The 25,179-nt window shown below is 41.2% G+C and overlaps 1 protein-coding gene across 1 annotated transcript in view; it reads right to left on the bottom strand.

Moving 5' to 3' along the window:
• Positions 1-5,801: 5,801 nt before the first annotated feature.
• LOC119496990 (furin-like protease kpc-1) overlaps positions 5,802-25,179 on the bottom strand; it is a 204,572-nt gene continuing 185,194 nt past the window's right edge. The window contains 5 exon segments of the mRNA XM_037784701.1: positions 5,802-7,751; positions 7,754-7,922; positions 9,206-9,283; positions 14,170-14,333; positions 22,099-22,222. Coding sequence (XP_037640629.1) covers positions 7,654-7,751; positions 7,754-7,922; positions 9,206-9,283; positions 14,170-14,333; positions 22,099-22,222 — 633 coding nt within the window. The 3' untranslated portion in view covers positions 5,802-7,653.

Here is a 25,179-nt window from a genome sequence, read left to right as displayed (position 1 = left end):
GTAAGATACAGTTGATTTACTTTGATAATCATGTTCTATCAAGACTGTCATGAGGGTAGCCTAGATCCAGGAGACCATGCAGGGTTTCTCCTATACTGGCAAGATTAATACAAAAACTCTGTTGTGTAGGATACAGCCTAATTGTTTATTGACTTTAAATTGTGTTAATTGTTGACTGTAATTTTGCGCATATTTATGATATTAAATGTTATGTGTGTGTGTAAAATACTCATTTGATTAGGCGATGTAAACCTTTTTCATTGCAGCAAATATTGTTAGATTAAATGACAGATTAAATGACATCTGCATATTCATAGACAAGGCCTATCTGAGAGAAAAAAACGCTGTTTAATGTTTTTAGGAGTGTTGCAACATTTCTGCTAAGACGTTGTAGGTGTATGCATATTAATACGTGTGTTATTTGTGCAGCGTTGTGGGTGTATGAAATAATATAGCCTACTTAGTATTGAGAATATCTATATAATCTGTCAATCAACCATTCGTTTTAAATTAGGATCATTTAAACATTGGCATTTTAAACTCGTGTACCTGCTCATGTAGAGTCTGAAATCTAATTTATAACAATAGATAAAACACATAGTGTCTCATAAAGTCAACTATGTTTTTGAGATGTAGGCATGCTGCGTTATAGGAAAAATATATATCTATAATACAACTAGTTTGTTTTTCTAAATGGAGATAAAGGAAAAAGCTCCAGCACGTTTCAATTAAATCGGTTTTATTAGAGAATAAAAACTTCCTTATAATAAACTTGAATAAATTGGATTGCTGGTTGGACCTCATTTGTTGACCTATATAGTCTTATCTGTCCTAACAGCATTCAAGTAAAAGTTTCAAAGCAGTTTAAATTGAGACGTGTCATTTAAAAATAACAACTTGCATCAAGTCTATCATGTTCCTGCTACCTACTTTTTTAAACTAATGTTTATCAAAGTTATTAATAACATAATCCTGCAATTTTACTGACATTCAAAAGTGTTTATAAAAGTGTATTTTTTTCCTCCATGAAGTCTTGTAAATGTAGACATCTTTCATATGTCTTGAAAACTTTTAACAGCCCATAAAGTGAACAAATCCACTTTTGTGTCCTACCAGGCTGTAAAGTGAATTAACAAGCCTGCACTGGGAGGAGTAGCTACACACAGAAAAAAGGAGGGTCCCTGGATTGAAGTTGAGCTTCTATATATAACTTTGAATGACTTCAAAGATATTTCTTTTAAACACTAAAATACGCAATTTATATCCCTTTAACAAATGTAGTCTGAAGCATTTCATCTGCTCCTAAATGGTTGTTTACAGCACTGTAAAGGGTCTATGTGGAGAGCTTTTTTAGGATTCTCTACGTCCTCAAAAGAGGTTTTGAAATTATTTTCAGGTCTTATATACGACTATTTTAGAGTTAATAGTGTGTGAAAAGCTTCTCTGGGTGCTCATCATTCAGAAAAAAGTGAGAAAAGACACAAGTGAAGAGGAGGAGGAGGATTAAGTCCAGATTCAGGCCTCCAGTCCAGTCCAGGGCAGGGAGGGCAGGCTTCCATCCCGTCCCAGCTGTCGGTCCCCCCCGGTGTCAGCTTCGGGGACCAGGACTTTGTCCAGAGAGGGGGACATTCCTGGCCGACCGCTGCTGGTTGCCATAGGGAGAGGTAAATGAAACAACAGCAGTCGAGTCGCTGCTGCCCCCCCTCCTGTTCCTGGACTATCTAAAGGCCTCTATTTAGAGAGGCTCTCTGCTGCAGGGACAAAGCCTTCGCAGGGATAAAGGAGGGAGGGGTAAAGAGCACAGGGCCCTGAGAGGAGAGAGAAAGGACTGGAAGAACTGAAAAAGATGAGAGAGATTATGTCTGTCCTCAAAGCTGCTCCTCACACTGCAGTGAGATAAAGCAAACTGTGTGGAAGGAAAAAAAAAATACAAACAAAACTTCAAAAATGCTGCTTGGCAGAAGTATGTTTCAACTTGTGAAGCAGTCCCTTAATTTTGAATACTAGAAGGCATTAATAATTCCTACTGTACAGATGCAATTAAAAAGCACTTTTGGTCGGTCTGTGGCCTATAACAATTCAATCCACCAGAAATAAAGTAATACATACTGGCCACAAATTAAACCTATAAATCAATGCAGACAGTTCTTCAATATCCACAATTTATAACTTCTAAACTATGCAAATGACTGAAACCGTAATTAAACATTTTATTTAATAACTTGGACCTATAGCAGTAAAATTAAAAGGCACTAAAAAAGCAATTATCAAAGAAATATTTTCACCAAAAAATAATCAAACTGTGCAGTAAAAACAGAGAAGTCTACATACCCAGTACGCACACTCACAAATCATTCTTAGCAATGTTAATTTATTCGAAAAGTTCACACAAGGACACATGTCATGTGCATAGACTGAGGTCTGTGAACAATACAGGGGCACGTAACAAAGGGCAAGTGCTAATTACAAAATGTTCTCTATCCCCTGCTTTTTATGACCTGGATTGGATTTTGATGTCGTACACTGATTCAAATTGCTCTTCAACTTTTCTTTTGTCCTGATGCTGCCTTCGTGGCCAAAATAGACTAATCTCTGATGTTGTGCACTAACAAAGATGAATAAAATATCAAAAGTAATCATCTTAAAATACATTTAGGGACACAAAATTGTATATTAAAGGCATAGTTTGCCAATATTCATCCCTTCAAGGCACAATGTGCCAACCAAAATGTACCAGCATTTTAAATATAAGATTGGAAATAGCTATATCTTCTCGTCTCGTTCACAGTAATTATACGTCTGTAATGTTTTCTGATGTTGTTCGTCTGTTTCCATTAACGATATCTGTAAACAGTGATATAAACCAGGCCCGTGATGATCAGTTGCAAAGCAAAATGCTCATATTCCATGTATAACTCAAGCTCTTCAATTAAGTATTACTGATTGGGCCTTTAATGGATCTCATTTCATAGGCTAATAATCCTTTATGGATGTGAATCCAGCTGCACTGATAGCACATGAAGCTGCCAGGATTTAAGTCATACGAGCAAAAGTTTCCAGGCACGGCTCAGTAATTCATTCTGGTAATATTGAACATTATTGTGGCGTAACATTGAAATCGGCCAAATCAAAAGAACATTGTGGTAATTAGGCTGTAATTCAAGGAATTACCACATCGCCACACAGGCTTAAATAGTCGTGTTGGGAGAAACGCAAAGCACATTATTTTAATGGTGTAATATGCAAACTATGGCTCGTTTCAATTACATGGCTTAACAATGCATAAATGATGCGAGCCTTGTTATTTGGACTGCAGGGTCCTCAGTTATTCAATCACTCAGAGGGGCCAATGTTAGGGGCCATGCTGCCTCCTCTCGTACAGTAAAAACACAGCACCGAGCACCGAGGGGCCGCTGCCAAACTACATTTAAGGGAATAAAAATGAACAGCCGAGAATGTAAGCGTTAAATTAACAGTAGGATAATTATATGACCCGTGTGCTGTAAAGATTCAATTTCTAACGCTCTAATTAGGCGACTGTCTCCCCATACATCAGCTCACATCCCTCTGCCAATTTCTCACCAGAAAGCGTCCTGTGAGCGGAAATAATTAGATTTTATTAAGACACGGCTGGCGTAATAAAGAAAATCAAAGGAGGGGCTGGTTGAGTATGATATGTTTTTTAAATCATTGATTGTTCAACGCACACAGTCCACTGAGCCCCATTTAAAGACAAGGACAGTTAGGTCCAAACTGGAGGCAGAGAGGCTGGGATCTGTCTAACTATACAGTATTAATATAATGAACTAGTGTCCACTGTCTACTGTAGGAGGAGGATACAGTCATTTCTGACAGAATTATAGTCCATGTGTGATCATTTTAGAAGGATGCTATTCAAACATCACTGCAAAATAACTGCATGTAAGGCTACAACTGATTGTTGTCATCATAAAACCTGTGAAAATCTCTAATCACAATTTCCCAGAACCCAAGATGACATATTTAAAGTCCCCTCCACTAAAAGATATGTTTTGCTTATTGTTACTTGACTTGGATGTTGGAGCTTCACTGTGCAGTTTGACACTATAAGACTTTCTTTTTTAAAAACAAAAGTCTATCTGCGTAAGGGAGTTCTCACCTTATATCTCGGTTTAACACCCTGATTTACGAGAGGATTTTTGTGACATCATAACTAGTCTGGAGCCCATCGTAGTCTAATATGCAACTCTACACAAGCGTGATGTGGAAACTTGAAAAAAGCACATTGACTGAGAGCTGACTTTTCAGTGAAGTAGGAGACGTCTTGCGTCTAATAGTTAAAGTTTGGAAGTAAAACATATTTGCGTATTCATAGCTTCTGTATCTTTTCTATGATGGCGAAGGAGCAGGTGTAATTTTAAGATTTTTTTAACAAGGTAATTCAATTTTTTTTGTGAAAAAAAACATGGGAAACAAATTATCCAAGCACAGTATTTTATGTCTTAAAACATGTCTGGAGGGGATCTTTAAATTGCTTGTTTTGTCCAATCGACAGTCCAAAACCAAAAGATATTCAATTTATTATCATAGAGGTTGAAGGAACCAGCATATTTCATATTTGGGAAGCTTGAATGTATTACCTAAAAAATAACTTAAACGATTAATCAATTATTAAAATTGTTGCAGATGAATTCTCTGTTGATCGACTAATCCTTTCATATCTAACTATGTGTATGGATAGGCATGTTTGGACTATTACAATAGGAGATATAATCCAATGAGGTACAATAAGATTTTAGCATTTAGTGCCACAAAGACACAAAATAGTCCCCGTTGGAGCATTATTGGTTTATTACAGTCTCACCTTTAGGGAACAATCACGGCTAACTGGATATTTCTTTGCCTTGCCACAACTTTGACTTGTTTGACTCAGACCAGATACAGTATAAAGAAATCAGAAAAATTGATCCAAGATTAGATCCTTGAAATTAAAGATATCCCAGGTTTATTGTTACACTGTGGAATATATATATATACAGTGAAAGACGAAGCATTCAATACTTTTTAATCATGCACAGATCAATCGCTGCAAAGTAATAATAACAGAGATGTCATGTTGTTGGGGTTTTATTTCAGATTAGCTGTTCAGATATCAATAACTCTCGTTAAGGCTCGCCTCGAGTCTTACATAACGAGAGCCGACCCACGCCTTTCATCCTTACTGTAATTGTTGTGTGCATCAAAGAGGGGGGGAGATTGACAGGCTGTATGGGAGGATTAATACAGTGGGTGAGTGACTGCATACTGGGTCGGGAGGGAGGGGAGGGAGGGAGGAACAGGAGAGGAGAGAGATACGGGGTGAAGAGGAGGAGGAGGAGGAGGAGGAGGAGGAGAGGAAAAGTAGAAGAGGACAAAAAGTGGGGAGAGAGTTAACGAGAGGGAGAGCATTAATTGTGTGCATTGTGCCGGGGCTCTTTTGCTGAGTGTGGCTGTCGAGGTGCGGGCGCTAACCCCTCCAGCAGCCCGCCGTGATCTGAGCCAGCTCTCAGACTGCTGTATTCCAATGCAATTAGGCCACTCAAAGGCCTGCTTAAAGCTGCACCCACACACACACACACACACACACACACACGCTCACACACACACACACACACACACACACACACACACTCAGATAGCAACAGCCCCTGTGGGTCCCCTCCATTGTAGCAGGGAGGTGTATTCTGTCCCCTCTTTGAGGCCCTGGATGAAGAGACCACCCTGGGGAGCAGAAAAAAGGGGAGGATTACCTCTCTTTCTGTCCCTTTCCCTCTGTCTTTCTCTCTTTCTGTCTCTTTATCTTTCTCTCTCTTTCGGTTTAGGAGTTCACCTCTAAATCAGCTCGGGCAAGGCACAGAGCTGAGCTTTGGTTAGAGCTCCTCCAAAGAGACACAACTTGGGAGTTATGGGGGTTTTTTTCTGCGGGAGGAAACAGAGGAAGAAGGAGAGGCAATGAGGCATTCCTGTGATGGATGTCATTGTGGGACTGCTTTAGCAATATCACTTTCCTCTTCCCCTTTCATTATTCATACAGTCATATATTTCAACAAGTGGCGTGGGGCGTGTAGCTCGCTAGCTCGTCCCCGTTGGCATCAGTCAGTCAGTCCCCTCTGTGTGCGCTGTATTAAGAGAAAGCTCTTCACGATAGCAGAGTTCTCTTGGCTGGGTTTCAGCGCGTCTCATTCCCCAGAAAGCATTTAAAGCAGATTACCAACCTAACGCTACACCTCCCTAATAAGAGAAGAGAGAGAGAGAGAGGGAGAGAGAAAAAAACCTGGCACATTAACACCTGCAATACTACTCAATGGCATCAACAGATTAACGAGGTAATCCACACAATGAGGTCTTTGATTCGTGTGGTTTGGCAGGCAATAACGCCAGGCATAATGCACACTGTTATTTCAGACCGTCCCAGCACGAGAAAACCTGGCAGAAGCCGTTCCCTTTTTTTGTCTACCCGTCAGATGAGCTTTTGAAGAATTTTTAACTCGTGCATCTGGTGTGTTTGCCCGTTTTCCTTGTCAGAGAAATAACCTGCTGGCTGCTCCGGTGGCACATGTGAAGGGAGAAGGGGAGGAATCACAGGCTTTCTGAAGGCTGTTTAAACAGCAGGGCTGAGGAGCTCTCCCTCGTCTTCCCCCCCCCATTTTTCTGCATAAGGACGTGCGTATAGGATAAGTGTGTGTGTGTGTGTGTGTTACATCTCGCGGTCCCATTGCTCATGTGCGGCTCGATTAGCCCCACGTGCCTCGTTCGTCAGACGTGGAGGCAGAGCAGATGGCAGGAGACGCACCGTGTTACCATGCTGCGGCACTATGTAACGCTGCTCTAATTGAAACATCAATACTGCCCTGTCAATACACTACCGCTACTTTACAAAACACCATTTACCTACAGACCTGCACTTGACATCTCTGTTTCACATTGAGATGCACTGGTAAAAAAAAAAAAAAAAGTTTCTGACTGATTCCAACAACTTTTTCCAACACCGTCTGCAACGGTTTCTGATGTTTTTAATATCCTAATTTCAATTAAACACTTGAGTTGATCTGTGTTTGTATACACGGCGTTGTGCTGGTAAAGGAAGCAGAAATAAGAGAGAGAATTTCCTTCTGTCGCATCTCCGCTGTGGCACATTTTTTAATGAATTGATAAAAAGTTGAGGGAGTTCGCATGGCTGTGATCAGTAATTCGACGTTATCGGAGAGTCAGTGGAGAACAGAGAGAAATTAGGCGGCTAGAAATTAATTTGCTATTTGTCCAACTCAATGAGGAGTGACACAGCCCCTTTAATGAATGGGTAATCCATTTCTTATTGCGCTGAGCTGAATTCACCCTTCAATGAAGTGGAAAAAGACAAACATATCTTTCACTAACCTTTTGCAACATCTGAAAGCAAAAGGGGGAGGGAAGGTGTGTGCAGAGACCTGGCTCCTGAGACTATTTGTTTTTGGGGGACAGATTTATACGTTAGTGTGTGTGTGTTTCTGTGGAGTGATTGAGTTTTAAAGCCGAGCTAGTAAGTCCACAATAAATAATGTGTGCCGACGCTGAGGCCACACAGTCAAAGTACTGTACATGGAATTGATTCATGATCAATTGGCTTGCTGCACTGTGGAAAATAACAGTCTTTATTTAACCGTGGTTCATGTTTGTTCCTTCCAGTTCCCTGCCCGATGCCCTGTGCTTACCCCCTGCCTCTCTGCTCACGGTTTCTCCTCCTCCTCCTCCTCCTCCTGGATCTGAAGAGTCGGACTGTTGACGACATCCTGGAGAACATGTGATGGTAAGGACCTGGTCTGTCTGTCCACATCATCCCTGATGGTCTTTGTCTCATGACGCTCCTTCACAGCAGAAGCTCCTGACCCCGTGGAGGACTTCTTTACAACATCTATCCGATGTAACTGTTGGATATAGTATTGTTATGAGTGCATGACATGAGAAAACTTTATCTACAGGAAATAAATAGAAGCTGAAAGCAACTAGCGCTGAAACTATTACTTTCAGCTAATCTTAATATTTTCTAGGGCTGACCCGAATGCTTCGAAGCTCTGATCGTTGCCATGGTATTCGACCTCCAAATCACTATTCCAATGCTTCGTTTTTTAAAGTTATTTTTTTGTGTGATTTCGTATGTAATAATGTATAAATCCCCAAATAGCCCATGAAATAAGGAATAACCCCACAACATTATTTGTTATTAATATTCAACACTATTTATTATTAGTTATTCTCAGACGGATATCGCTGTTTGTTTGCGTGTGGAGGTGCGTGTGTGTACAGCAGTGTAGCAGTGGCACTGTCCCGGGCATCGAAACAGGGGAGATTGAGACAGACAGACAGAAGAACATGTCAGCCTGCCGCGCCGCGCTGCACTGCTCGCGAAGCTTCGAACACCTTCGAATATTTCTCACCGAGGCTTCGAAGCCCAAAAAAATGGTATCGGCACAGCCCTTTTTGTCCATTTTCTAACTGAATTGATTAACCCTTCTGTCTATAAAATGTCATGAAGTAATGAGAAATGCCTGGCATCATTTCCTAAAGCCCAACGTGATGTTTGTCTGTGATGATGTCAAATTCCTTGTTTTGTTCAACCAACAATCTGAAACCTAAAGACATTCAGTTAACAAAGAAAGACAGCAAATCCTCACAGTTGAGAGGCTGGAATGGCTGTCATTTTTTGCATGAAATAAATGACAGGATGACAGGATTAATCAATTATAATAAAACATAATAATAATAATAATTCTGTCAATTAATTGTTCCAGATGTCCAGTAAGAAAACACAAATTTTCTATCTATGCATAAAAAATATGAGTGGAAACACATTAAATTCGGAAAAAAAAGTCGGAATATCTGCAAACATTTTTTACGCTTGGCTGAGGTGGAAAAGTTGGTGTGTTGATAAAGACAAAACGTGACTAAGTGCCAATAAAATTTAGCAAGGGAAAATAAACAGAGGCAAATCGAACAAACAAAGCAAACTTTAGCTCCAACGAAGAGACATAAAACCAGCGCCATCTTTTTCTGAAGTGATTTAAGAGAATAAGCGCCACCAACCATTCATTTGGATGAACCAACTCCTGATATTCGCATAACAGTAGTTGGTGGAAATGCGCATCAATTTTACAGATTTTCTGGATGGAAATTTGACTGTACTGTCTGGAAATGTGGTGCTTCAGCTTACCTGGAAAGCCATACTGGACCTCAGGGGCTTGTTGAGGGTCAGCTTATCCAACATTAAGTCTCCAGGAATCTTCAACATCTGGATGATGGAACAGATATTTGGTGTTAAAGACAAATAAATGGTAGGCTAGTATATAGAGCATCCTGTTTCTGAGGATGAAACCCAGGATTACAAAAGACGATTTCAGAATTCATTGCAGTAATTATATTAAAGGTGTATTCCAGGATTTTTTTAAAAAAACTATTTGTTTGGCAACACACAAGATAAAAAGGCAGAGATATGCCGAATTTTAGTCATATGGGCAAAGCTCCTGAAATGTTAGGTACTACATTTCCCATAATGCAACCAATAGAACCCTCTTTTTGTTAAACACCCGCGCTTTTCGACCTTCATCATTAATTTGTAACGTAGCCTTTTTGTTAAAAACTGGCCACGCCCAAACCTTGTGACATCATCACGGGTTGTTTTCTCAGACTTAACAAATTCATTCCAGAGTGACTGAAGATATTATATGAGAACAGTTTGCACAGTCGGAGGAGTATTCCCTATGACTAGTAGATGGACCGTATGTGTAAAATCTGTGAAGTGGCCCTTTAATCTGATTCTAATATGTCATGATTTATTTATAGTTGTTGTGGCACATTATTTGTTCTTGTTAAGACTCCTTGAGGTCTTCCGTCTGTCGCTCTTCACACCAGCACCACTTGCAGCAGGGGTTGCGACTCCTTTGACATCCCCCCCCCCCACACCCCGCCCTCCTTATGGATGTCATGAGTGAAAGAAAAATGAGAAAACACCAGAAGAAATCTGATTCAACCCTGTTTTCTCAAGGAAAAAGACAAGGACAAACAGCTGAATTTGAAATCAATCAAAAAACTGGCTCTGTCCACGGGAGCGACGTTTCAGACTCCGGTTACGATTTGATCTTGGCTCAAGTTTTTAGTGAGTGTTGACGTCTCAGAGTTGTGAGGAATCCCGAGCCGGCAGCTTACAGCGGGGGCTTCAGTGATACAGTATTTACAAGGCATGAGGAAGTGGGAGCGCTGCAACAGACGGCAGCGTACACGGCGCTTTCAATTATTTCTCACAGCATTCATGAAAATAGAGGCACAGCGGGGAGTACAGTATGAACAGCAAAACTATAAAAAGACATGGAGCGAAAAGAGAACTCCCAAGCTAAAATAAATGGCATCGTATGCTGTTGTTGGTGAAGAGCTGAGAATGTTGTATGTCTCCGAAACAGGAGAAATAGAAATAGTGTGGAGTGTAGAGCGGTGATGGAGCAAAAATATGGAAGGAGCATAAATAATTGGAGTTAAGTTTGAGGTTTTGATTTGATAGCATCTTAAAAATCAGTTTTGAGAATGAAGTTGGTCTGATTTAATGAAACTTCATGCAACAACCACTTGTGGTCCAGGCCTTTTGACAACACTTGTTTGACTTAAGACTTACAGTATGATGTCCGAGTCTGAATGAGTTTAAGGTCTAAATATGTTTCCAAAATCAACTAAAATAATAATAAAAGACTAAGAGTCTACAGCCGTGCTAGCAACTCTGTGAGGCTGTACAGCACAGCGGTGCTTTTAGCTGAATGCACACGTCAACAGGCTAACATGCTCACAATGACAATGCTGAAGTTTAGTAGGTTTAACATGTTCGCAACAACATTTGATAATTAGCACTAAACACAACATACAGCTGTTATAATTCATCACAAATAGCGAGGAACTTCTGTTAAATTGTTGTATGGCACTGCCTGTCTTGCTAGCTACTGTATGTCTCCATCAAAATGTCAAGTAAATTTGCACAAATGTTTGAAATTTTTCCCAAAAATAAAAAGCAATTTGGGTCTTTATACACATTAACTGGGCTGAAGTATGTAACAGTAACTGAATGACAGAATAGAAAACAGGTCTTTTAAGTTAGTATTTAATGACCTGAATTCTTCTTGAATCTGTTGAGCATAAGTGAAACATTTGACCTACTGGTGGTGCCAGAGGGTCAGGGGTCATCACCAAAATCAGTAGGAGTCATCCTCTGTGGACCATGAATGTCTGCGCAAAAGTTCATGGCAATCCATCCAGTAATTGTTGAGATATTTCAGACCATAAAGTGGTGGACCGACCAACCAACAGACATAGCTGCTAGCTAAAAATAAAATAAAAGTGTGACGTACATCATGTCTTGGCAGTGTACTGAGAGACTCACCAACCTATTTAAATTGATTGCATTTTTAATCTTTGTTTTTAGATTGTACTGGTATATGTGTCTTTCCATGAAGACTTGCATAATTCAGTAGAATTTTTTTCTTTCTTTATGCAAGTTACGTCACCTATAATGGAGTCCACCCATTTTCAAAATTCATACATGTTATTCCTATGGTCTAAGACAGTCCAAAAATATTAGTAAACATGAACAACTCTCTCCCAAATCCAAAAACTAGAGGGCTAAAACTCAAGTTAGTGATGTTATCAAGTATAAAGTGTGGAGCTGCTCCATAGACAATGAATGGGAGAGATGTTCTAGATGACACTGAGAGCAGCCTGGGGAATCATCTGAGTATATGGGAACAATTTCTGTTTCACAACTGACAACACAACAATAGATTAAAGCTCATTTGGGTATAAAAAAAAGAGAACAAACCCTCTATGAGTCCACAAAATCAGTCTACCATTCATATGGAGCAGCTCCAAAATTTATACCCCATGACATCCCTAGTTTGAGACTTACTTCTCTGGCTTCTGGCTTTGAGAGAGAGGAGCTCATATATACATGTTGGCTGAACTTTTTCTCGGCTATGGAAATAACATATTGGAATTCTTAATTTAGGTGGAGTTCCCCTTTAAGTCATGGATCAAATGGCTTAAACAAGAAGTTTTTTGGCGTCTAACTTTACGTAAATCCATTCTTTCTTCCTTTCCTGTCCTTCTGTTACCGCCCTGCCGTGACACCGCGTTGACAACCGCTGATATATTTCCCCATATTTTCCGATCCCCTAACACCACTACCGACACTACATTTTTTTTCTGCTGAATTTACAAAAACAGGGCTTCGAGCTCTGCAGTATTACGTTTGTCTTTTTCACTTTTGTATGACATTTTTAGTGGATTAAACTTCCTCAAAAATGGAGTGGAAAGGGCAGCTTTATATAGCGTTGATAATAACGATCAAACCTCGTGAACAGGCGTCATTCATTAAGTTGAAACAAGCGATTTACGTCGAGTCTGTGCAGACTTGGAACACTCGTACGTAAACCTCGCAGACATTTAGGATAAGAATACGAAAATGTTGTTGCATGAGGCCCAAATGAGTCGTAAAGGATAAATCTAGGCCGTATTTTTGTAGTTTTGGGTTATGATAACATAACACATCTGTCTGATTGTCTGATTTGCTTGTTTTCATTGATCTCAGCAATTAACTTAGTAAGCACAGCGTTATTTAATACCAATAGAAATGATGACCAGAACTACAAAAAGTGGTAATAAACCAGAAATATCCTTCAGATTGATAGATTTAGCATCTATCCAAGCACTGGAATGCACACACACACCTACAGCATATCCTGTCTGTCCTCTAAGTCATCAACAGAAACAGATGACAACCAGCTTTTCCCAGAGCTGATCTCTCTCTCCTCCCTTAGATGAGAAGCTGTTAGTGAGGGGGGAGAGAGAGCGAGAGAGAGGAAGAGAGAGGCTCACAGACAGAGATGTTTGTTTCCCAGCCCTTCCACCGTCTCTGTGGGACGACCCTCCCCATCCACCCCCCCACCAACCAACCACCACTCTCCCCCCCATCCACCCTCCCACCAACCAACCACCACTTCCCCCCCCCCCCAACCTAGTGGATCAAACAAAGGACATCATTTGTAGGCCAAGTCTTTTTCTGAGCGTCTCTCTCCTCGGCTCTGCATACCAATCCAATACAGCCCAAGGAAAAAAAGCCACGCCGTGGTACGTGTGTGTGTGTGTGTATATGTGTGTGTGTGTGTGTGTGTGTGTGTGCGTGTCTGGGCCGGGGGTTGGAAGGTCTGTTTGCCTCTCCGCCAAGCATCGATTTATCCTTTTCTCCAATTTATTTCTCCTCCTTGCCTCTACGATCCATTCAGATCTGCCTCTAGGGGAGGAACTCGGGGTAAAGACGTTGTCAGGCCTCGTCGTTGCCTCGTAAGACCGGCTCAAAACTCATCTACAGGCCCGGGGACCGTGTACCCCTGCAAGGACATGTCAGGCGGCGACGTGCACACAAACAGAGCTACCTGTTGTCCAGCGGCACACTTTTTGTCAGAGCTGTAATTGGCCTCATAATGCGTCAGTAAAGGACACAGATAGAAGGCTTCGGTGATTGTGCGAGGATAATAGTCTGAAAGGGAATTGTATTTGTTTCAGTTCAGACACTATAGCGCTGAAAGGTAGACCACAAAACGTCCTCTAATTTCAAAGGGGGGAGCTACATATCCTGCTCTTGTTTCTGCGGTAACAACTGTCGGTGAAGCTTAGAATGATATTTAATTGTTCCTCATAATCAGGCCTAGACTGAGCAGATATGATCAGAATAACAATATCTCTCAAGTCCCCATTCAACCGTCTCTGTCTGTAGGATTCTGACATTTTCAGATGTTATTACTCAGACTCGAGGATTTGTATCCTGAAGCCTCGGCGGTGACGACAGTGTTGAACAGAAACGCTGCATGTGCACAAATCCCACTGTCGTACCCCTACACACACACACACACACACACACAAAGACAGATACATGCACACGTATGGCAGAGATCTGTGAGCCATTCTTCAGTGTCACAGTGAGCGACGCCTGGCACATCCTCACACCTGAAGTTGATCAATGCAGATATGTCCAGGGGGAAATTGAAATCCATAGGAAATTAGGCGGCGCCAGTGATTTATTGGAATAGTAAATCACAGTGTGTGTGAAACATGTGTGTTCTGGCTCTGTGTACAGTACCGTACCTTGTGTCTGGCTGGGACGGTGATATCAGCAGCCCGTACCTTCCTGTCTCTCTCCATTTGGTAGACCCACTGAATCAGGGGTTGATAACGGTCCCTCCGGTACACCCCCCCGTGAGGGACGGGGTGACGCGACCCCACGGACACAATGCTCTGCAGGGGTCCCTCTGAAGCAGGAAAAAGAAAAGAGAAAGCATAGAACTACTGTTAAAGCGGAGCATGGCACTGTCTACCTCAGTAGCTACGTTTCAATCCAAATGTCAAGTGCATTTTGCGCAAATGTTTGATAATAGATCATATTTAAATGAGGTCTCTAAATACATTTATTAAGCTGGAGTAATAAAGAAAATAAAAGAACAGACACAAGTCTTTCACGGTCACTTTTTCTGACTTAAAAACCCTTGAATCAGTTAGTATTTGCTGAGTTAACTTAAAGTTACAATCCTTATCACGACATCTGTGAGGGATCCCTCCTCTGTTGCTCTTCCTGAGGTTTCTTCCATTTTTTTCCCCCTGTTAAAAGAGTTTTTTTTTGGTTAAGTTTCTCCCTATCCGATGAGAGGGTCGTACTGTAAAGGACGGAGGGTGTCGTATCCTGTACAGACTGTAAAACCCCCCTGAGACAAACTCGCGATTCGTGATATTGGGCTATACAAATACAACTGACTTGACTTGTTTTTGAGACTATTCATGATCAACAGAAGCTGTTCAATGTATTTACATTCTGTAATTTAGCCTCTATATTGTAGTTTTTGTTGTTAGTGGTGGAGTCCATCATTCCTGCGTGAGATTCCTGAGGGATTGACAGGAAAACGATGTAACATGTAACCCACTTTTTGTAGTTTTATCTCATTGATGTCATCCTCATTGTTTATTCTACAGTCATGTCAGAGCTGTATTGTTTTAGTAAGTAAGTGTTGTGACTTAATACTTCTCGACTTTGCTAATGCAGACCAAACATAACAAACTACTCCTGTTTCTTCACATTAAAAGCATACAACTGGTGAAACACGGGGCAGCTTTTATTGTGAAGGAGTCACAGTAAAATGTTTGAAGACTAAAATAAAGAAGTGAAACTTTGTTAGTTTTATGATAAACCAGCAGTCATCATTCAATCGTGATGGCAGCTTGTACATAGGTATAACAAACAGCCAGGTCCACCTTCTAAAAGGTTGTGGTGAACAAATATTTCAGGACATTTTTTTACGTAAATTCAGCCACTTTACAGGCAAATCATGCCAAACTTACATCTTTAATAATTAGTAAAGTGTTTTCAATTAAATTCATTACAGAATTTCTTCAGCAAAATTAAATAAATAAAGAAACAGTCTGCTTTTGTGATAAAACATTGCATTTGCCATTTTCATTCAGCCTTTCTTATTTGTTTCATTTTGATTAAAAAAATGACTTGAAACTGGGAATGCAGATATTCCCTCTTTGTGCATCACGTACTAAATAGTGTGATACTGAGTGTAGAAAAAAAATAAAGAATCACACAACTAACTTTTACCATAACCATGAATCAAAGTTTTAATCCTAAACTTGCCCCTTCAAGAACATCAGCACCAAAATGTCCTCACATTAGAGGGTTTTTCCTCACGCTTCCTCTGCTTGTGAAGTAATCTGATCCTTTTAAGAATGAAACAGTAAGACAGGCACACCTACAGTACGACGGGAAAATCCAAAATATATATCCGACATTGAGTAGTTGTGCGAGTCTCTTAGAGGAGACGGCATTCATGCGTGAATGTTCAAATAAATCCAGGAGGATTTTCTCAAGAATAAAACAGAGATAGTGTGTAATGTGAACCCCGACTGACGAATCACCGCCCCCCACACACACACACACTCCCACACCCCTTCCCTTGCTGTTTTTTTTCTTTTTCCAGGTACACTGCTTGTGTTCCAGCTTGTTTTTGTCCTGCTTTAATTGCTTTTTTTTTTTTTTTTTTTGCAGAGAAGAAGAAAAGACAACAACAAGGCAGACGAGGGCTGCAGCTAATGGAGAGGCTGTAATTGTGAATGGAGGCATTCATCTGGAGACGTCGTCCGTGAATTGCGCCGCACAATGCGCAGCGCCGGGCTGCTCAGATCACCTACCAGTCACCAAACACACACTGATGCACACACACATATAGTAGACGCACACGCTGAACCCCTTTAGGTCACTGGTGCTCGGAGGAGGAACGTAATCACACCTCGGCAGAGAGCAAGACACCGAGCAGGGGAGGAGAGGAGGAGAGGAGTGAGGAGCTAGAGGAGGCTAGAGGAGGAGAGAAGAGGAGGAGGAGGAGGAGGAGGAGGAGGAGGAGGAAGAAGAGACGGGATGGTGAAATTGATGTTTCCTACCATTTGATTTGGGCCAAGGAGCCCAGGAGGCAGATCAGATAGAGCCACATTCACACACACACATACACACACACACACACACACACACACCGATTCTGATATAGAGTACATGTAAGTAAACACAAACATGCAAACACATACTGTATGCATTAGGGCTGTCAAAGTTAACGCAATAATAATGCGTTAAGGCAAATTTGTTTTAACGCCACTAATTTCTTTAACACATGAACACAATCGATCTTTCGGAGGATGGCGCCGGCTCAGTTTTAAAGCTAGAGTAATGATACTGAGATCATATGAAACTACAAAACCTAATGAATCCATTGGTACCAACTATGTCATACATACACATAGCTTGTTGTGAAAGAGGTTAAATAACACTCAAAACTTACGTTACATTTTGGCAAAATAAAAACTGTCATGACAATTTTCAAAGGGGTCCTTTGACCTCTGACCTCCAGATATGTGAATGAAAATGGGTTCTATGGGTATCCACGAGTCTCCCCTTTACAGACACTTTATGATATCACATGCAGTTTGGGGCAAGTCACAGTCAAGTCAGCACACTGACACACTGACAGCTGTTGTTGCCTGTTGGGCTGCAGTTTGCCATGTTATGATTTGAGCATATTGTTTTATGCTAAATGCAGTACCTGTGAGGGTTTCTAGACAATATTTGTCCTTGTTTTTTGTTGTTAATTGATTTCCAATTATAAATATACTGTTTACATGCATTTGCATAAAGCAAGCATAGTATTAAATACTTGACAAAACTCCCTTTAAGGTACATTTTGAACAGATTATAAATGTGCGATTATTCGCGATTAACTATTTTAATCGATGACAGCCCTAATATACATACATTCTGTGCACAGACATGTAAGAAAGCACAAAGTGATTCATGCATAGTCTCTTTCTCAAACACACATACATAGACACATACACACATTTAAAACTAAACATATAAACATTATGTATATAACTTGTCAGAGCTCAGAGAACCATCTCACAAAACCCCACGCTTCCCTCTTCCTGCTGACACACACATCCTTCGACCAAACAAACACCATTAAGCCAAAACACACAGAAACACGGCTAAAAAAGACACAACAAAGCCTACGTGACGGTCGGTATATATATATATATAAAAAAACTCTCATCTCGGCGAGGCGAGACGAGGCACCTGTCAGCGCGGCGGCTCCTGCTACTACAGAGGAACATCAGGAAACAACAACTCAATTAAACACACCATCCCTGTTCAATTACTGCCACATAATCACAGCAATTTACCTTCACTTGCCGCACAGCCACCAAACAAACACAAACAGGGGCAAGCACGCATACGGAGGCGGAGAAGCGACGCAAAAAACACACACACACACGGAGCTGGAGCTTCATCCTCCACATCATGAAGCTCACTGTGTGGTATCTGCTGGCTAACTGGCATGAAAGAGAGAGAGAGAGAGAGAGAACAAAATAAATGGACTGCTCATTTACTGTAGCTCTGAAAACAATTACATATATGACATTAAGTATCACAGTTTCTGTCCTCTAAATGCAGTTGGCTTCACTTGAAGGCAGACAAAAGTACATTTATGTAAGTGTTCTAAATGTCTAAAACTGTCTGAACACTGAAAATTATATCTGCAAGTAGGTCAACTGTGATGTAAATTAAAGGAATGCATCAGAGTTTCAGCACCTTCCTGATAAGTAATGAGATCATAGACATCAAAATCATCAATCAATTGCCATTATATAAGAGGTCTGCATTAAATCCGACCTTCGGGAAGGTTGAAATTATCTGTTTTTGCTGAAACTGTTCTAGAGAGCTGTTGATTCAACTGTACGATCATTTTGGAGGCTGTAGTTTGTGGTACTGTTAAACTGCATTATACTGAGAGATGTTTCTAATATTTGATCTACCCTCATTAACATATAAGAGGTGGACATGTCTCTCTAAAACAGTTTCATCACAAACTGAAACATTATGACCTTCAGGAAGGTGTGATTCATTGCAGCGCTGCTGTAGACTGCGGTGGTTTTAGATGAGTGTACCAAATAAACCGCGCTCCTGTTTTACTCCGATGAACTACCGAGGTGCGGGGGCTTTAACAGAGGACACAGCGGGTCACAGAAAATCAGTAAACATTATTTACGTAGTAATTTCTACTCCCACTGGTATGTGTGTGTGTGGTCTATAATAATCAAAAATCATTAAATCTCCCCACAGATCCTTTAGTAAAACTTTCTGGCGAGAAAGTGTGTGATTTATTTCTGATACCAGGTGAAAATTGTGACATTTACAGGCTCCATGCCGAAATGACAAGTAATCTTAAATGACATTGTGCACTTTATGAAGTATAAAAGATATGTGGACACACTTTTGCACAAACTAGTTTAGTAGTTCTGGAGTTGTTTTTCATGGTTTGGCGGCTTCGCTACAATTCAGAAAAAAATCTTTATGCAACAGCAAACGAAGATATTTTAAACAATAGTGTCCCTCCAACTTTGTGGCAACAGTTGTTGAAAGGACCAGAACAAAGCCATAACAAAATGGTTTTCCCAGTTTGGTATGACCACACACTACAGCCTAACCAGCTGATTAGTTATCAGGTCATTAAATGGGCGTTATCGGTGGTTATAAGCCTCATAGATGTGGGTCAGAAGGGGCCTGCTACACCCAATATTGAGTTTTTATCATCGATTCACATGGTAGATCACCAAAAGAAGGAATAAAAGAAGACGACAGAGACCTCTAGTGGCACAGTACTTTTACCCCGGAGGCCGGGGTTTGTATCCCGTGTGAAAGCAATATTGTGTAGTTGTCTTTGTGTTCACAAGTTTCACTTTTTACTTTTCAAAAGTAGTTATTTTAAACCAAAACACTATCTTTTCTCCTAAACTTAACTAAGTGGTTTTGTTGCCTAAACCTAAAGAAGTTGTTTTATTTGTGTAAAAAACGTAACATTTCATTCAGTTTGACAACATGTTAGAACGTGTGGCTTTTAAGTTTCGCTTTTACTTTTACAATGTAGTAGGCCCCTACTGACCAACATCTATGATGCTTATAGCGACCGATAACGCACATTTAATGACCTGATAACAGTCAAATCAGCCCCTGCACAGTCAGCGGCTGAATGAAGGCAAATCCCTGCAGCCAGGTTACAAAATCTGGGGGTAAGTCCATGGTTTTGGAAGATGTTTAAAAATCACATACAGGTGTAATGTTCCGGGGACATGCTTAAATATATTTCTGTTCAGGTGTTGTCTTTTGGAATCTTTTGGCCAGGTGTCCACATACACTACCTGGCCAAAAGTATGTCCACATGTTTTTAGCCAGGTAGTGTATGTGGCAACATCTGGAGATTGGTCTCTCTAACCCATGAAATATGATGCCAAAATAACCCGGTGTCTCATCTTATAATAGAAGAGGACAATTAAAAAATAATTGAAAACATATTCACTTTATGGTCAAGAGTTAGATGAGAAGATCGATACCACTCTCACAGCTGTATGGGAAATATGAAGCTGGAGCTAGGAGATGGTTAGCTTAGCTTAGCATAACAGCTGGCCTAGATCCCTGGAAATGTAAAGTAAGCCTCCCAGCACCTCAAGGTTTTGCTAAGCTAAGCTAATTTTCCTCTGGCTCTAGCTCTAGCATACAGACACGAGAGTGCTTTCAATCACCTCATCTAAGTCTCAGTAAAAAAAAAAAAAATAACCCTGTTTCACAAATTTTCGAAGCATTTCTATATATTAATAACATGAAAATATCCAAATAGCTTGTCTGGAAATTATAAGTCCAGAGGCGGTAAACTACTACAGAAGGATGTCATTGGGGAAAAGATTGAGGAATAGCAACACTGTAAGAACCTGTGAATGAGTGGTGTGTGTGTGTGTGTGTGTGTGTGTGTGTGTGTGTGTGTGTGTGTGTGGACAGCAGATTGACTAACAGCTTGAACTTGGGTTAGATCCAGGAGCACGGGGAGGGATACATGGATGGATGGAGAGAGAGGGAGAGGAGGAGGAGGGAGAGCCATTGATTTCTCAACAGAGAGATCAGCATCTTGACAGAAAGAGACGAGAGAGCAACAGAGCAAGACACACACACACAGACACACACACACACACACACACACACACACACACACACACACACACGCACACACGCACAGACACACACACACACACACACACACACACACACACAGATAGAGAGGGTTCCCACTGTGGCCCTCTGGTGAAATTCCATGACCTTTCTACCTCTTTCCAGGTTTCCTGAACCGAGCTTTCGTGCTCTAAAAACGTTCTTCCTTCTTTCCTTGTGGTCTACTTTTTAGTAGTAAAGTTGGGTTATAATGTGGGTTTTAATACAGATAAGGAGTGAAAATGTTCTCAAATAAATCCATCTCTAAAATGTCCTAACTTGAACAGTCAATTTGTTAAGGTCCTTGACTTTTCCTGACTATCTTTCAAAAGTCCATGATATTCCAGGACCTCCTTGACCGGTGGGAACCCCCGTTGACAGAGATCAACAGGAAAGTCTGGTTCCGTGTCTCTCTCCCAGCATGCCTCGGTGATTCTAACAACCCTAAAACCCCCGACAGGGACTCGGGAGGACGGTGCTGTGGCTTCGTGCCGGTGTGGCTAACGAGGTGTGTGTGTGTGTGTGTGTGTGTGTGTGGAGGTCGTGGGCACCAAGGGAGCTGACACACTCCGTGGAGGAGGAGGTGGGACTGGGGAGGGGCAGCCAGGGGTCACGCTGTAATTACACATCACGGTCCCTGTGGTCAGTGGCCCGACTGACTTCTTCTGACTACACTGCCTCAGCCAAAGGAGCAGAGATGGCAGGTGGAAGGCAGGTGGAGGTGGGAGTGGAGGGTTGGGAACTCTTTGCGCTGCACTTGTGGAAAACTTTTGAACATTTGAAATTGTATATATAGTTAAAGGTGCTAAATGCGTGATTGGGAGCATTTCTTTTGCCTCTGCATGGCTCTCAACATGCCGACGGCTGAGCCGACAGCTCGTAGCTAACGGGGCTAACAGCGCTAACAGTGAAAACAACGGCAACATTGCTGACAGCTAACAGTGTTAACCTGGGGGGGTGCTATGCTTCTCGCAAAGGTGCCGATGGTCAGGACGGCATTATCAGCTGTAACCGCCGTATGAGATCAGTGCAGAGCGGCAACCCTGAGCTTGCCAGTGGGGCACGCTCACACGCACTAAAAGCATGCATGGCCCGGCTATGTCAACAAAGCACGGAGAAGCTCAGATTACAACACACACAGAGGGAGAGTGACTTCATTCTCTGCTCAGGTAGACATTACTCCTCTATATCTTTACATAGCAAATAGTTGTTTGATGATATATTAATGCTCTGGATATCATAGAGCACCTTTAAATTATTTTTAATTTTCTGCTTTTTAATTAACTGATGCATTGATTAATTTGGCTCTCAGCTGGGGATGTTTGTTCAAAAGTAGACTCCGAGCATGTGTCAAAGCTCTACAGTAACCCTGCCTCCATCCTCACCTCAGTTTGCATGTGTTCAAAGTAGCGCGAGCGGTCGACACTCTCACATACCGTGCGTGGTGCTGTGTGGGTGGTAGGTGCCGTAGAGGATGAGTCTAACGCTGAGCAAGGCTCCGGATGCCTCCTCGTCACTTGGCCTCGTACAGCTCATCACTGTGCCTTTGTGGTCAGTCACCTGGAAACAAACACATGAGCAAGGGCGTCATTTCACCGGAAAAAAGCCCTGATTCGTGTCGAAGACTTTTATTTGTGTGGACTGAATTCATGTGGAGAAAAATGGCAGATGTTATCATTAATGTAGTACAATATTACACGCTGTTCAGTAAACTGTCCCTGACACAAATATGGTTGTACTTCAGGTCTCTTGTTCAGGGGATCAACATGAGCTGCTTACTTACAGAAGTCAAACTTGATCATGATCATGGGAACTCAAGCTGAAACAGTTTTTAAAGAGAGATCAGTCATGTAGCCATGAATGATCTTGTGCTTGACATTAAGTTTTGTGATCATTTTATTGTATCCCTGTCTGTGTTTTTTTTTATAAAGGTCCATCTAGGGACAGGCATTGCAAACTACCTTCAGCTATAAATACTGTGGCATGTGGCACCCTGATGCTTCCTTGTCTGTCTTCCACTATGACACGTTATGTGGGATAAAACGAGCGATTGCTGTGCCTGATACTCATTTTTATTCCTGCCCCTCCCAGGGCTCATATCATGTAGTTTGATCCTGACATTAAGTTATTGCAGAGGTGTGGAATCGCAGCTTGAGTCATGAATCTGATGACTTTACACTAGTCTAAAGAAATTCTTAGTCGACTAACACTTTTGTTGACTAATTGATTAGTTGATTTAATCGACAGATGGGTATAACTGAATTCCTCCACAAAGAATCACACAAAAGCACCACTTTAAATCTGGTGTTTACCAGAGATGTGCTCTTAAGTTTCTTAGAAACATTCAGCATAAAAAAAGCATAAAAAAATCTAGTTGACTAAACCAAAGCCATGATCAAAATAGCCAATTCGTCGACTAAGAGGGGGAGTCCTATACATTCACGTTGAAAGTTGTCAGAAACTCAATCAGTATTTTAAGGTGATCACTTAAAGCTAGAGTTGGTATTCTTCTTCAAAATCATTTTTGTTATATTTGTTGAAATCATCATTAAATCCTGACAATCAACCTGCAATCAACAAATCAAAGGTTTTGAAAAAAAAACCAATCTGGTATCTGTGGCTGTCGACTTGATGACTTTCTCTCTAGACTTTCGGAGCTAGTGCTGCTACTTTCATTGGAAAAGAGTTGGCAACACTGGGCTGGGTTTTTCTGTTGGGTATTTTTTTGAATATAGAATACTCTTGCTAGTCTTAAGATTACCAACATTAGCTTTAAGCAGTTCTTAACAACCTCCAGTATTTGGTATTGGTTGTGGAAAAAATTAATATAAAATTAAAAGTATCTTCTGCTGCTCATCCCTTTTTTATAATTAAAAATGAAAATATCAACCTCACTTTGGCTTATATATGCAGACAACTACATCATGTCATACCCTAAAAAAAACCCTGCTCCTTTAGTCCGGAGCAGGTCAAAGACAGACTTCACTCTATATAAATCCCCTACATCTGCCTGCATGTGTGTGTGTGTGTATTCTATATATATATATATATATGTGTGTGTGAGTGCACCCAGCAGACCAGAGGCCAGGCATGGCGGCCCCCAGCCGAGCGCTGCATTGATTTGTTGTTGGTAAACAAACAGCTGGATGCTACAGGTGGATCGATGCGCCTCGCATGCCTGCCAGCCTCCCAGCATGCCTTTCTACTGGGTCGACACGGCACTCCGTGGAGCTGCGACCTCGCTGTCGCTTGGAAACCTCATGAGTCAAATATTTTGAGTTGCCTGATTGTTTTTAATTGAGCTGAAGTTAATTTTTAACATACTCTCCAGACCATGAGCCCATTAATACTGTTTTTGGATGCCATAACTTTACAAACATTCAAGTAAAATAGCAGTTAAAATATCACGTTGTTATGTGTGGTGATGGTGTCAGCCATAAGTCCACTGTATGGTATAATACCGGCATGATAAACATGATGTTTAACTGCAGTGGAATGAAATGTGTGAGAGCTGCAGGCAGAGACAGAAGCAGGGCATAAAGGAAGGAGAAGTTAAACTGACTTTTAGACAAAAGAGAGACAAAGAAAATGAAAGGATTAGCAGAAGCAGAGGAACAGAGGGGAGAGGGGAAGGATTTCAAAGCCAGAGAGAGAAACTAAGAAAAAAAGAGAGGTGGGGGGGATTAGTGATGGGCGAGAGATGGCAGGATATTGAAACGGGTGAGTGCCACAGAGAGGAAAGTGAGACCCAGCGATAGAGGATGAGAGTTCAGAAAGAGATGGTGATACAGAGGCGAGCAAACAGAGAGGACAAAGATGCATGTAGCCAATAAGAGGAGGACATAAAAACACCAACGTCAAAGACGGTTAGAAAGGAGACGAAGAGTCATTAAAAAGAAGATCTTAAAAAAGGGAAACTTGACTTGGCTTTGGAGATAAATCTTTGAGATGAAATTTTGATGTTGGATACAATGCCAATCAAGCTTTCTTAAATCTAAAAATGTCTCTCATATGTCCAAAGTGTCAAAAAAGAAGTTGGCAGGACATTTTGCATATCTAATAATAAGTTGTATGCCGTGGATAAAAAACAGGTGGGGGGTGGGGGGCGGGGTAGGAGGTGTCAACTGTCAGTGTGAATGAAAATGATTGGAGATACGAGGTTTTAGCACAACTGTTTGTTGGTTAGAGAAAATAATGAGGACTGGAAGAGAAAATGTAGGCAGGATAAAGTGAATGAGCAACATGTTTAACTCTGTGGTAACACCATAGACTGTGTAGAATATGCACGTAGTCTCCGTGACGTCACCCAAATAGGTTTCTGAAGAGCTGTTGTGAAGCTCAAAGTAGGCGGCTCCGTCCGTCACCATCTTGGCGTTGAAGACACATGGTGCCTTCAAATGAAACTTGTGAGCTCGTGTTTACAACATGGGAAGTTGTGTACACAATATGCTTGTCGTTTAAGTGGTTAAGTCGTGGGAACACCGCTGCTTAGCAACGGCAATATTAACATTATTGGC

Source organism: Sebastes umbrosus, chromosome 11 (genome assembly GCF_015220745.1).
Source record: "Sebastes umbrosus isolate fSebUmb1 chromosome 11, fSebUmb1.pri, whole genome shotgun sequence".
NCBI lineage: Eukaryota > Metazoa > Chordata > Actinopteri > Perciformes > Sebastidae > Sebastes > Sebastes umbrosus.
Note: the sequence above shows the minus strand (reverse complement) of the source record. Positions and strands in the feature narration are given on the sequence as shown.